General features: G+C 41.4%; 1 protein-coding gene across 3 annotated transcripts in view; it reads left to right on the top strand.

The window, feature by feature from the left end:
* Positions 1 to 15093, top strand: part of GLI2 (GLI family zinc finger 2) — a 263984-nt gene extending 248891 nt beyond the window's left edge. For all 3 annotated transcript variants that reach the window (XM_054972434.1, XM_054972432.1, XM_054972433.1), the window contains 3 exons: positions 3006 to 3287; positions 8429 to 8765; positions 10474 to 15093. In XM_054972434.1, the coding sequence (XP_054828409.1) occupies positions 3006 to 3287; positions 8429 to 8765; positions 10474 to 12806 (2952 nt within the window). In that variant the 3' untranslated portion in view covers positions 12807 to 15093. The remainder of the gene's footprint in view (positions 1 to 3005; positions 3288 to 8428; positions 8766 to 10473) is intronic.
* Positions 15094 to 15485: the final 392 nt, after the last annotated feature.

The raw sequence follows: 15485 nt of genomic DNA on the forward strand, positions 1-15485 counted from the left end.
ACAGCCACGTAACTACTGAGAATGGTATTTTAAAAATCTATGGGGGCTTTCTCCTGGCTAATGGCAGAGGGGTAGTTATTTACCTTATTTGGGAGCTGTACAGCAAGGCTGTTTCCGTTAGGGAAAATGGCATGAATGGAAAGGCAAGAGCCCCTCCTCCCCCACGCCATGATCCTGAGCTGAATTGGGTCTCTGCAGACTTCCAAAACATCATTTCTTGCAAGTGTTCTGCGGCTGAGGGAAAGTAAGTTTGGTTCAGGAAACCTGGAACCAACACATTAGAATCATATTGTGTAATTTGGTCCTCATAAGAGACTCTGTTTATGAGTTCTGGTGCTTCGTAAATTGTGGATCTACCATGTGGCTGATTTGTGTGAGAAAGAATGTAACTTATTTTTAAAATGTTGCTATTGTATGAAAGTGCTGCTGTTTAGCTAGAGAGAATTTTTCCCCTGTTGCTTTTTTTTTTCCAGTGTAAGGGCCTAACCATATGTGACATTTTTCATGTGTATGCTTGCAAATACTTGTACATGTGTTCACTCAGGTTAGACCCTTTCAGAAGTCAAGATCCTCTTCCTTCCTTGGGCATCTATTCAGTCTCTGTTGGGGACACTGAGGGGGATCTGGCAGTAGCTATAGCAGCAAACAGAGGCAAGCAGGCTGAGCGCAGTGGCAGAGGGCTCTCTTTGCTAGAAGCAGTCGATTATGCTGGAGAGGAAGCCCTGCAAAGCAATGCAGTATAATTTCCTTAGAGCCTGAATGGGCTGTGGATTTTGACCTCCGAAACAGTCTAACCGTAGTAAGTGTACATGTATGAGAATCTGTCTGTGTGCACATGAAAAATGGGTCCTCCTACTTTATATTTGCCTATTAATTCTGTACTCTTCTTCCAGGCATCTTAAAGTCAATGTCGCTGTGATTATTTGCAGGAAAGGCAGAATATATAGATGTCATATAGTTTGGTATATATCCAGGATATATACTAGCCATGTTAGTCTGTAGTAGCAAAATAGTAGAGTCCAGTAGCACCTTTAAGACTAACCAACTTTATTGTAGCATAAGGTTTTGACCAAGAGAGCTGTGGCTCTCGAAAGCTTATGCTACAATAAAGTTGGTTAGTCTTAAAGGTGCTACTGGACTCTTTACTATTTTGGTATATATGTGACTTGCTACAGTGGACTCACCACTGCTGTTTGTTTCCCGCAAAGTATTAACACTCACTGCCTGAACAGTGAGAAAGGAATAGGAAGTGAGATCCAAGGCCAGAGAGGAAGAGACAGTACCGTTGCATCTGTCCGCATTAGAATCCCAACCTCCTACTTCTGCTCTCCTTGTAACTCTGCCTACTTCTCTGGGATGACAAATGCAAACTGCTGTGCCCACTGTTTATGTCTGCCCCCATTACTTGGAATGCTGAATAGTTCCCTGCTACCTACCTTACAAGAATGAGTTCATGAGTAGAAATTCTTCTGAGTATGTAAAGTACCATGTAAGCCCAGAGTAGGTAAGGATATAACAACTAACAGGGGTAACCAAGGAGGCTGGAACAGAAAAAATAAAATTGTTGAAAATAACTAAAAATAGGATAAAATAGGATAAAGTTTAATTAGGAATACATAAATTAGATTAAAAACATCATATGGTTCTACATATACATACTAAAACCTTATGTATGAATAAAATAAAATCACTAATATACAGGTATAATAGTGCAACTCATTACCAAATGTTGTTTTTCTCTCCTTTTTGTTATCTCTGTAACAACTAACACACATACTCACTTCTTACTAAACTTGAAAAAAATGTATTACTGCATATCCTTTGGATGGATCTTTTCCAGAGTTTCAGTGGAAAAGTACTTTAAGTAGCTGCTTTCCAGAAATGGCATTTTTGATGAATCCATCCCTTCAAAAACAGCCCTAGCACTAACCACATTTGTGCAAATGCTCTCTGGAATTGGGAATGGATAACCTGCCTGGGAGGAGAGGGGGGGGGGAGATACCTTCCTGTTTTCTTACTTTTGCTCCCAGCTGCATAGCCACAACTTTGTTTGTGCTGTGCTTACTAATATGATTTCAATAGTTGCATTGCTATCATCTCCAAAAACACTGAATACCTGTGGGTTCCACTCTGCAATGTAATAGCTACCTGGCTGACAAGTGATAGAAATGTAGGGGAGATTTGATGGACTGTAAATCCCTTTTTATTGCTTCTCCAGATTTTTCTAAAACAGAATGCCTCTATCCTATCCCCTACCATCACCACCCAAAGAGGTTGCCTTCACAAGATTCCCTGCACATCCCAAGCTAGCCATGATAACATTCCTGTGGCAAATGGAACAAATGCTGAACAAGCAAAGTACAATTAAGGCAAGGCATTAGAATGTATTGAATAGAGGCATTGTGACAATTTGCTAAGTTTCAGTTTTTATCTAGACTTTGCAAATGTGTTGTTTACATGTACAGACCTATCCTGACCAGTAGTGCATGAAGTGTCAAATCCAAGCAGCCCAAAAGAGATGGCAGACTTTGCGAGATGCGAAAAGTCCCACAGTAATTACCATTTTCAGTAGTGTTTAGTAGTGAAGAACAATTAGTAGACCCAGAATGAGATAGCTGTCTCTGCCTGTGTTTTTTTAACATATTAAGTCGCCTTATTCTGAGTCAGTATTGTTTTGTGTGTGGGATCCATGTGTTCTACCACTGAGCTGTGGCTTCCCCTAAAGCATCTCCCCTCCAAGCATTCAGTGGAGGCCAATGGGAATTCAACAAAACTGTAAGTCTCACACATTGTCATCAGTCTTAGGTTGGATGCACTCAGACAATCAGTGCTTGCATACTGCACATTCAGAAATTACAGCTTTTCTGAATCCTACCATAGATTTATCAACAAAGCACAGAAATTGTGACAAATGTCACAATTAAAGGATGTGATTCAAGCAAACTTAATCTCAACTATTTCACTATGTTTCAAGTTTTTATCTTTAGATTTATTCCTGTTTACAGAAACCCTATGTCTGCAAAATTCCGGGCTGCACAAAGAGATACACAGACCCCAGTTCCCTCAGGAAACATGTGAAGACTGTGCATGGACCAGAGGCACATGTCACCAAGAAACAGCGCAATGATGTTCACCTGAGACCGCCTGCACTTAAAGAAAATAGTGACAATGAAGCAAGTGCCAAGCAGAGTGGCAAAGCTGCAGAAGAGAGTACAGAGGCAAATAGCACCACCAGAGGGATGGAGGACTGTTTACAAGTCAAGACAATAAAGACAGAGAATTCCGTGGTAAGAAAGCAATTGCTCTGAAACATTGATGACACCCCTTAGATTCTCAGGTAGCAAATGGAAAGTTACAAAACTTTTCAAATATGCTGTTTACCAAGCGATACCTACAACCCTATGCACACTTTCTATTGACTGTTAAAAATCTTTCTTAGAATTTCAACAGTGCGTTGTTTCCAATGCAATCAATTTTTATAAGGCAACATTTTAAAGAAGCATTTGTTCTCTGTGTGCTCAAATTGCTCTTTCTCATAGTAATGGACTCATGTCAGTTCGTTGTGTTCTTCAGGCAGCCTTTCTGTGGTTAGGCTGATATAGAAAGTCAGATCCAACATATGGGCTTCTAGTAGGTCAATCCCGCCATAGATAACAATGTGAGCGTGAACTACATACGGCACTGCCTTATACTGAATCAAAAGGCCTTCTACCTTGCCCAAGTGACTGGGAATGGGTCTCCAAGGCCGTGGAGAGATGACCTTTCTCTGGGCTGATAGTGGAGATAATTTCAGCTGGAGATGCCAGGGGCTGAATCTACAACCTTGTGCATGCAAAGCATGTGCTGTAGTAGTGTTTTAAACTTGCTTTACACTTGTCAAACTGTTCCACATACCTTGGCTACGTTCAGATGTCACTGTAAACCATGATTTATAAAATCATAACCTGATTAATATCTGTTTGTTTGGTTGAATAATTTAAAACATTTATTAGTCACCTTTCTACCTTGCAGGAACTCAAGGCAGCTTACAATATAAATAAAATGACGACAGTGTGCACAATAATCTGTGGTTTGTTGGGGGGTACTAAACTGGAGTTCTCATCCATGATCTGGGGTTTGTTAACTGGGATTTGCTGTAGGATTGCCAGGTGTTCACCAGTGGCTGGCAAACTCCCAGTGATCTGCCTCTCTACCTGGTAATTGCTGTCAATTGGCAGGCAGAAGCAGGTTGCCTGGAGATCACCTGCCATTGGCAAGCATCCCTTCAGGATGCCATCGCTTCCTGTTGCAACAGAAGTGACAGCATCACATGAGGGGCAATTCTTTAAGAATCTGCTCCAAACACTATGTTGGGCTCCTGTGCACTGTGCAGTGACATCATTTCTGGAAGTGATGTCATCATGCAGGAACTCACATGCACTTTGCGTATGCACAAGGGCTGATCACTGTAAGTATACACACACACACCGCATGTGCCAGGGGGACCTGGCAACCTTAGTTTCTTGTAGTGTTTGAATTCACAAATCCCAGCTTCCTGTACAGATTAACAAAAAATTCAGCTGCATTCTGCTATAGATGACACTTCCTAAGGGCATCTCTCCTTCCTCCTCTCTGCCTTTTGCTCATACATACACATCTCCCTGCTGGTGATGACTCGTCCTTTCCTGAGGGGAAATTTTAATGGGAGATGACGCTGGAAAAGATCTGTTTTGTTTCAGTTCAGGAGATGCACTGAGGTGGGTAGACAAAAAACAAGGGGGGTAGAGGATGATCAGCAAGAGAGAAAGGAGGATAAGAGCTGTAAAATGTTTATTTAAAATTCAGGAATTCAGTGAGGCAGGTTGAAAGAAATGGACATGATAGGGGAACTGAGGAAACTTAGCCAAGACCAAGGAGGAAAAGGAAGTTGGTTTGTTCTTGGTGTCTCGCAATTATAGGGAAAGCGAGAAAGTTGGTGATTAGAGGACCATGTTTATGGTTGCTCCAAAAAAGAGAAAAAGCTGAAGTTTGGAAACCAGAGTGGAGAAAAACCTCTGTGTGGATGTAGCTTTAGTATAAAAAGATGTATAAAATACTAATATCGTGCATTAAAAATATGTTCCAGATGTTTAAATAGGTTTACCATTTTAAATACGTGAACTGCATTTCTGCATAGACTGCATTTCTGACCTATCTGTGTCACCCTATTGACACGTTCAGAATTTTTAACATGCATGATTCCTCTAGTTTCATGATAAATTCCACATTTGGGGGGCGGGTTTTGAAAAATCCATATAATTCTAACTGAATATGTTGACAGCTGAATTAAATTATTTCCTCAACTAGATACTATAGAGACACTCTTTGTCATTCACAGGAGGAGTCTGATATGCCTTCAAGAAGTCTTAGTAGTGCATAAATGGTTTTATAAGGAGGCAGAGGCCTCAATTAGTGGATTCGCAGTGGGGGCAGCAAACTCCTGTCCTGCCCAATGTCACTAGCTTCCCATTCTACCTACTCCCTCCACTGCCACTTTCTCTGCCTCCCCCCAGTAGAGGCTGCTGCTGCCTCTACTGCCCCCACTTCCTCCCAAGATCTGGAGCAGCTAATGCTCCATGTCTCCTCTCTCACCCAGGCCGTGTTGCCCAGGCAACCAAAATGTTGGCCAAATGCTCACAAGAGGAATGAATACCACAAGTGCTGAGAAAGCCTTGTAGGGCATGTGCATATTTTTTTAAGCCTGAGAGACTGGCCAAGGAGGCTTAGTTGCTTCAGCTTCTGGGCGGGGCAACAGGAATGGGTATAAGGCAATGTAGAGGCAGTGGTGAATGACTTCAGGTAGCACCATGGAATGATCCAGCACACTGCTGCTGTGGTACATCCAAGCACCAATTTCTAAATGCACTTAACTGAAATCTAAGGTCAAAATATCCCTGAGAGATATGAACTAATTCTGAATAGAACATTAAAGGGGGTTGAATTTCCATTTACCTGTGGCATGGATGTTGCTGATCTGTCCTTATTTTTGCATCTCTCCCTTGTTCCACCAGTTACATCAACTCTTTCTCTCAGTGTTGTCTTAAGTTCTAATAACCTGTTCTTTCTCCTCTCTTAACATTCTCTACTGTACTTCACAAGGACAGTCGGTACTAAGGTGAGCAAATACACTGTCTTTGTCAAAGTTTCTGTGCTTTGTCCTCTTTATGTGGCTGAACAAGTTGAGTATGTGGACACATGCATGTTTTCTAAGGCATCAAGGTAAAATAGCCATGGCCAACAGGGTTTGGTCTAAGCATTCACAATCTTTTTTCTTTCATCCTTTACATGTTGGCATCCCACCAATAACTCCTTTTATAGACAAACTTCTTTTCAGCCTAACACCTATAGAATTCACTTATGGGTGACAGCCCCATCCCAGTTTACTCAAATGGAAACAGGAATAGAATTGCATTCAGTCTGTACACTCCCCTCAGAGTGCTTTGTGGCAGAGATGGCATTGCTGTAATGGGGCAGAGAGCCCAGGAAAACAATGGTTGTTTAACATATAATATTGCTGGAAGTAGAAGCAATGTCATATAGAATGATGTTACTTTGTGGATATGCTCTTGCCAACCTAACTTACCCTTTTTGCTCTTCTGTTACTAGTTCCATATATGACCATGCCACAACTATACACCTTTCAAAGTAATCGTTCTGCACATGGCATTGCCACTCTCCCTTTTTCAGCCTCTCTCCATTGGCTACTATAAGTGAGAAGCATAGGCTTTCCTCTTCCATCCAGGAGCAGCCTTTTGATTTTTTGCACAAGTAGGGCTCTGGCTAGAGGACAGTGGACAGAATAACCCCATTCTCTCCTATGCGTCTGTGATGTTCTGGAGGAACCCTTACAGCAAGGGTCTGTACATCTGGCAATCTAACACTACCACCACCTAGGATCAGCAATCATGAATCACCACCCAGAGCCCTGACAGCCGAGAGCCCTGCCTTTGAGCCAGCAGAGAATATTTAACCTTTATTACAAATAAATTGCTTAATGTGAAATACAATTCCTAATTAAAAAAAAAACCTTTGCCAAACGTAAGCTTGCAAATCATACTCTTATCTGCCTATAAAGACTGTCAGCCAAGCATGTTACGGTCCTTTGAACTGCAAGAAATACACTGTGTCTGAAACATTTCATGCTTGATTCTGTGGCAGATAGAGTTGGGAGGGCAACAATCTACTAATGTTCCAGGTTTATCTCGGAGAAGCATCAACAGCTTAAGCTTCTCAAATGAAGACATACAGTTCCCTTTGCAAGCAGAAAAGAAAATCCTCCTCAAGACTTTTAGCTCCCTGATGTTTACATACCAATGCTTAAAATAGTCATAAAAATTAAATTAACCACTTAAATCACTTGCCTTATGAAAAAAAAACTGTCTACACCACAGTGTCCTCACACTTGTGAACAATAATGCCCACATTGGCTTTATCACTGAGTCAGAGTTTGTTTATACAGAGAATAGCTCTGACTTAAATCTAGTTTGATTAAAATTGGAATTACTATTGGGTATGACTTCTCGTAACGTGCTGGGTTTAATTGTTGTACAGTAAGCGTAACCTTTTCCACAGTTCTAAATATACGAATGTAAAGATTGTTGATTTAAACTTTGATCATGAGTTTTTTCTTTTTAAAATTTTATTTAACATTTTATAACTACTATTTAAAATGTTAAATAAATAAAAATGTGAAGCAAACCTACTCTGACCGGCTGGTCCATTTGTCTCCACAAGTAAGCCATTGGAGCTAGCCATTTCACCTACCAGGGCTGCCCTGTTATCTTCAAAGGAGGGGAACAAGGAATGTTAGTGAAACATAATAGTGTCTATTTTTTTTTAAAAAAAGTTAATTGCAAGAGTGAGCTGAAACTGCTTGCTTCTTTTTGTGTTTCACCTTCAGAAGCATCTCCTGATTTTATACAACATGAATAGTATTAGTATTGTTTTGATGCTGTTCCTCTTGATATCATTTTCTTTCATCTTCTTTGCCTCCATTTCCTACACTGACATTTAACCTAATTGACTCTGTTAATTTATATGATCCATGTCAATGGTGGATGTCACAATACAACATCTGATGTGATGATGCAATGGATGCTCATAAACAACATTATGTTAATCACCATAGCTAATGAGATTAAATGGTAGCATGCGCAAATGAGGAAGAGGGCATTGTAGGCACAGAATAAGAAAAATAGTGCCATGAAGAATCAGTCACTAGAAGAACAAAAAGTTAGTAAACATCCCCAAAAATATATGCATTGTAAGTTTGCTGCACCAAAGATGCTAATTTTGAGATGAATGTTGAAATTAAAAACTATTCAATGCACAGTTAATGAAGTTAATAAAGCTGATATGGGTGGAGAAATCTCAGATTCATTAAGACCTTCTTTTTCTTTGTTTTGCTAAGATGTATCAGTCCAGTCCTGGTGGCCAGTCATCATGCAGCAGTGAGCCATCACCCCTTGGGAGCACCAACAACAATGACAGTGGAGTAGAAATGAACATGCACAGTGGAGGAAGTCTGGGAGACCTGACCGCATTGGAGGATGGCACACCTGTTGTGGACTCGACAGTTTCATCTGGAAACGTGACAGTCAGCCTTCAGCTAAGGAAACACATGACGACAATGCAACGCCTTGAGCAGCTCAAGAAAGAGAAACTCAGGACGGTGAAGGATTCTTGCTCATGGGCAAATCCGGCACCTCCAGTTAGAAACACCAAGCTGCCTCCCATCCCAGGCAATGGTAGGTCTGACAGCTGTTTGAACCATTTCATGGCAAACTGCTGGACATCTTTTCTCCCTACTTGAAAGTGGGTATAGGGGTTGAGCTGGAATTCAAACCTAAAATGTGGATGTCCTCAGCATGCACACAAATTTTCATTCCTTTGTCTCAGTCTTCAAACCAGATATCATATTGCACTATATTGTACTTCTTTCCTGATATACTTGAAAACAAGCATGATGGTCCAGATTGGATTCAAATCTGAAAAATAGTGGTGTCACAAACACATACACCAATAGAATATATCACACCTCAAGTCATATGATGTGTTGTACATCTCTTCTGTCCTCCTTGAAAACAGATGCTGTGGTTCATACTTAATATAATAAAATGTGAAATAATGTCCTGATTATATGCACACTAACTGTCATTCCAGTTTCTTAACTGTTGAGAGATCACTGTATGTTAAATCTTTCCTGTCCCCTTAATCACGGTATAGGAATTAAACTAATATTTAGCCTTAAAAAGTGGAATGGTGATGTCTAGAATGTGTATACTAAATTTCATTCCAATATTTCAATGTACAATGGAGTACACACAAACAAACAAATGTAGAAGTAAATGAAACACCAGTGAAGTTAAACTAAAAGCCTTGCACTACTCAGCCAATGAAGAACAATAAGCAAATGGGGGAAAGAAACTATTGAATTAAGATCTGGGATTGTGGGTGGGAAGACAACTATTGCTCCTGTCCTGCCTAACAGAGACAGAATGAGCCCTGCCAGGGGAAATTGGCTCTTTAATTGGACTTAAGGAGCCACATTGAAAGAACGGTCTCCTTCCCATCAAACCTCTATCCTGCATCCTTCCTTTTCATATGTGGTGCCCTAGACTGATAACAAATCTTTGTAGGGGTTTTTCCAGATACTTTTCCAAGTTATATCTAAAAATTCAGGAAGTGTGGAATCATCTCTCAGAACATGTTGGTACCAACTGGATAAAGGCAGTCCAGATTAATCACAATGTATTATATTAATCACTATGAAGAAAATTTCTCTTGTTGAGTTTTTGAGATCCTTCTTCATGGCTATTTAGTTGTGCTGGCTGAAACAAATCACTATGTCCATCATAGATTTCATTCTGCTACAATCTGATCCTAAGAAATTCCTCTTGGCTGTTTCAATGCCAGTTAAATGTTGAGTGAGCCTGCTGCAGTCAGTTTGTTGCCTCCACTACCCTGTTATTGTATGCCCTGTGTGTATTCTTCTTTGAGCTGAACAGATGATAGTTTAGTTTTTTCTGAGACTTGAAACTGGGATAACAGGACCATCTTTGCTTGTGGTCTGCAGCCCATTTTTTCTCTTCTGTAATGATGAAAATAGGGTTTGTAGTGCTTCAAAACCCTGCAAAACCTGTTTGACCATGTTCAGTGGCAGCTGATCAAAAGTTCTACATGTGTACACTATGTCCAATCATAGCTCATGCAGAACCTCCAATAACACTTCTTAAAAACTGTTTTCTCTCTCCAGTCTGTGGAAAGCAGCGCTGCTAACAGTCTAAAGAGGCTGTACTTGAAGAAAGCCATATAGTACTAAGAACACACACATATGTGCAGATAAGGAAAGGGTAGGAGAGAAAATGCATTCAGGAAACAAAGTGCGTGTTTTTTTGAAAGAGGGTTGCTCACCAACTAAGAACCCTCTCTCTTTTCTTCCCAATTCTCATTCAGGCTATCCACTGGACAACATGGGTGGTTCTTCTGCAGCACTGCCTAACCCAAGGATGACAGAGTTGCCCATCAACGAGGTTACAATGTTAAATCAACTAACTGAACGCCGTGACAGCTCAACCAGCACCATCAGCTCCGCCTACACGGTCAGTCGCAGGTCATCTGGGATATCCCCTTACTTCTCCAGCCGCCGTTCTAGTGAAGCATCACAATTTGGAAACCGTCCAAACAACACAAGTTCTGCTGACTCCTATGACCCGATTTCCACAGATGCGTCACGCAGATCAAGTGATATCAGCCAATGTAGTGGGATCCAAGGTCTTCTGCACCTTACACCAGTTCAGCAGTACAGGCTGAAAGCTAAGTATGCTGCTGCCACAGGTGGCCCGCCACCCACACCATTGCCTAATATGGAAAGAATGAGTCTAAAGAATAAAATCTCCCTTCTTGATGGGTCAGAGCCCACTTTGCCTTCATTTCGCCACCTTCCTGGGCCAAGGCGTTGTAGTGACAGTAACGCTTATGGATATGGAGCACCACCTGCATTCCCTCATGAAGTGGTGGGCAATAATGCACGGCGTGCCAGTGACCCAGTGAGGAGACCTGCTGGAGACCCTTCTTCCCTTCCTAGAGTCCATCGTTTCAATAGCACCAACAACATGAATCCTCTTCACTCTCCTTTGGACAGAAGGAACTTTAACATTTCAAGCTATACACATTCAGATGGAAGCCTCACCAGGCACATGTATTCTCCAAGGCCACCCAGTATTACTGAGAATATTGCTATGGAAGCCATCTCTGGTGAGACTGATGGTTCTGTTGGAGATGATGATATAGTGCTACCTGATGATGTGGTGCAATATATCAAATCACAAAACAACGGGATGGCTGCTGACAACTCTTCTGTGGGGTATGGTAATGAGATGCAGAGCTTCCAAGTGAATGCACAAGTCCAACCAAACAGCATGCTAAACCAACGCAGAATGGCTGTCTCAGATGTGAGCATGAACCATTCCACTCCAGTGATGGGAGGGTGTCAAATAAACTTTGGTACATCCTCCAGTTTGTGTAAAAACAACATGCCTGTCCAATGGAATGAGGTTAGCTCAGGTACTGTTGATGCAATCTCTGCTCAAGCAAAGCAGCAGTTTTCACCACGGAACTTAGCTGTAGTCCAACAGAAGCACAATTTCAACCAGTATCAGAATTTCAGCCATCAACAGATGCAGATGGGTCAAAACATGGGTGCAAACCTACAACAGTTTATGCACAAGAATGCAGGCATGGATGGACAAAAGTTAAACTGCATGCACTTAAAGCAGCAACAAGCAAATCTAAGTCCTAATAACAATCCAGATTTGAACTCACATGAAGGGTATAGCCAGGCTCATCAAATGCTGAGCCCAAACACAATGAGTAGTGATCTCAATCAGCTTTCCCCTTCCTGTAACAACATGATAATGAAGCCTGCATCCCATGTTCATCCTCAGCCAATGGATGCTATGGCTGATCCAAATTCTGTAGTCAGTGGCAACAGAGAATGCACAATACACAATCAGGTGATACAGGAGCCAGGGCATCAGCCAACCCACATGAACTTCTCCGTGGCACAGGAAGTGTTCCATCAACCTTCTGCAATGATGACCTCAAATTTGACAAATTTTGAGCCACAACAGGTTATGATAGAGACATTTGAACAGGGCTTCTCTTCTGGTGTAGTACAGCCTCATCCTCCACCTAATCCCAGTCCAGCAAACAGATACCGAGGGATACGTGCTATGCAACAGTTGGGTTACATGAGAACATCTCGCCCATCTACCAATGTGAGCCCAGGGCAAGACAGGGCAGAAGCCACCCCTAAGAGAATAACAGCATCATCTCAGCCTCAGTATTGCAATAGTAATATGAGGGACAGCCATTTGATGCACTATTATGGTCAAATACACATGTATGAACAGAATGGGAATTTTAATAACCATGCAGATTATAGTGTAAGACAGCAGCAGTGTGCGTTGAATGTCAAGCCAGGCACCATGCCCTCTCCTGGAGCTAATCAGGTTTCAAGCACTGTGGACTCACAGGTTCTAGAGCCTCCTCAGATAGATTTCGATGCCATCATGGATGATGGTGACCATTCAAGTCTGATGTCAGGGACCCTGAGTCCTAGCATTCTGCAGAACCTCTCCCAGAACTCTTCTCGCCTTACGACTCCCCGAAACTCTCTGACGCTGCCATCCATCCCAGCTGGAATTAACAATATGGCAATAGGAGATATGAACTCTATGTTGACCACCTTGGCAGAAGAGAGTAAATTTCTTAACATGATGTCTTAATGCTTAAAGCACAACTGTCTAGAAGTATCCCAGAGATTACATGCGAAGCAATTTTATGAATGTGCTTTTTTAAAAAAAAAATCCATAGAGTAGATTTTTTACAAGTATTAAATACATTAAAGGGATTCCATATAAGGAAACAAATGTCTTTGTACAAACATGTATAAACTATGTAAAAGAAGCACTGAAAGAATGCACCTCTCTCTAGTATTATTTTTGTGCTTGTTTTTCAGAGTGCTCAAAAATACCACCACAGTGCTAGAACATACCTCTCAAGTGTCTCTTCTTGTAAAAGATAAGCCACATTCGGCATCTTTTTAAAAATGAGATGTCCTTGTCCGTTTTCCCTTATTCAGACTTTCAGATGTTTTCCACTTTTCAACTTGGAAAACAGATGCAATGTTGCCAAATGTAGAACACTAGAGAGTTGTACACTAAAATATTGCACAGTGGTGTTACAGATGAAGCTCTGTATCTTGTAAAAAGCACATTTTGCCATCTCCTTTTGATTTTCCTTTAGTTATTGCTGCAAAAATGCAATTTTTCACCCTCTCTAGTGACAAACGGACGGGTATCATTTTGACCTAAATGCAAAAAAGCCATACTGTGTCTGCCTGATGCTTTAATGCTTTGCTTTTTGGCCCGAACTGTGCATGTGTACGCACTGCATTGTTTATAGAGCCAATTTAACTGTTGGTACCTTGCAGCTTAGCCAAGAAGCATCAGCTCCTGAACAGTTTTGCAGCAAAGTGCCTTATTGTGTGTTAGCTGTCGAATCATCAAGGCATCTCTTGTCCATTAATGTCAAATAAAGTGTATTGCCAGAAGCATATATAAAATAAAGGTACATTTATATAAGGCATTGTAATGTTGCTAAAAAGACATTTGAGGGGGTCACATTGATGAGGAGACGATGTGAAAGATTAATGCCCCATTTCTTTTTATCAGAGGATTTTTACAAGGTAGTTTATATCATGAAGAATGTAGTGGAGTCTTGAAAATGCCGCTAATTTAAAAATATGTCTAGTAGGAGAAAGGTCTTTGCCATGCATGGCATACGATGGCATGTTAAAGAGCATGGGTCATTCTTCATTTCCTTTGACTTCACATTGGAGTTGAAGGGGCAAAGAGGCTGGCTGCAACAAAGTTCACTAATAGGAGGTAAATCACATGATGCTGCAGAAATTTTGTGTAGGTCACAAATTCATCTCACAATTTTTTTTCCATCCTGAAGACCTTGTCTGTGTTAGTTGTGTACTATATAAATTACTTATTGTGCATATGTGTGGCACAGGAGTAAACACTGGCTTAGGTGTGGGCTCAGAAAGTTTGCTAGGTGGCCTTTGGCAGTCAGTAGCTCTCAGCCTTGCTTCCTTCACAAGGTTATCATATAACTAAAACACTGATCACGTATCCTTGAAGTGAGGGCAGGATACAAGGATAACAAAAACAATGACTTAGATCCTATGTAGCCTGAGTAGAGTTGCCCCTCATAAACAGCAATAGTTCCACCTCCTGCCTCCCACGGCAGTTGTCTTTGACCCTGAAAATTGTGTGTGTGTGTGTGTGTGTGTGTGTGAGTGTGAGTGCGAGTGCGAGTGTGAGTGTGAGGTTCCAGTGAGAGGGCAGAATTTGCAAAAATCTTCCTCCCCCAGTTCCATAAGTGGAAGTAACTAGAATGAGTGGAAAGTAAATAGCACAAATAAGAAAGAGTGCTGAGACTCCAAGCCAATAGCTACTTAAGATTAATGCTGAACACATGTCAGTGTTGTCTCACAAAACCTAGGTCTGTGCAAAATACATGGCAATTGTGTAACTGGACACGTATTAATATTGTTGCCCACCCCAGTGGTCATACGATTGTGAAATAGCTGCTGTTTGTATACATACCAACACAAATGAATAGACATTTCCTCATCCTCACTGTTTGTGATTTCTGTTGTAAAAGTGGCATGAGAAAGTAACTTGCACACCTTCTTCAGCTTGGATTGCACAGTTGTAAAAGAACTGACTCCCGAGAACTATGTTCCTCTTTTGTTCCTCAAGGATTGGGTATCATATATATCATGTTAGCATCCAAAATATAATTAATATGAATGAATTATTTTTACACATTAATCTAATTCAAAGCATTGTTTTGAATGTCCTGACAATTCACAGATTGGCCAATTTATTTCAGGACAGCTCCCAAGCCAGATTAATCTATGAGAAAAGCAAGACATGAACGAGGGCAGCTGCTCTGAGGGGTTTATGGGTCTCACAAAAGATGTGTAAACCCAGGGCTTTTTTTCAGCAGGAACACAGTGGAACGGAGTTCCGGAACCTCTTGAAAATGGTCACATGGCTGGTGGCCCCACCCCCTGATCTCCAGACAGAGGGGAGTTTAGACTGCCCTACGTGCCATTCAGCGGCACGGAAGGCAATCTAGACTACCCTCTGTCTGGAGATCAGGGGGCGGGACCACCAGCCATGTGACCATTTTCTCCGAGGGCAACCCACTGAGTTCCACCACCTCTTTTCCCAGAAAAAAAGCCCTGTGTAAACCCATGCATGTGCCTAAAGGGAGTTCACTGGACTCGATCTATTCAAGTACATATTGTTGGCACCTTGACTCAAAACTTGTAAATATTCTTCCATCAATCATCTAAGGCACATTTTGCTTGAACGGAGTTCTGAACC

Source organism: Eublepharis macularius, chromosome 2 (assembly GCF_028583425.1).
Source record: "Eublepharis macularius isolate TG4126 chromosome 2, MPM_Emac_v1.0, whole genome shotgun sequence".
Classification (NCBI taxonomy): Eukaryota; Metazoa; Chordata; class Lepidosauria; order Squamata; family Eublepharidae; genus Eublepharis; species Eublepharis macularius.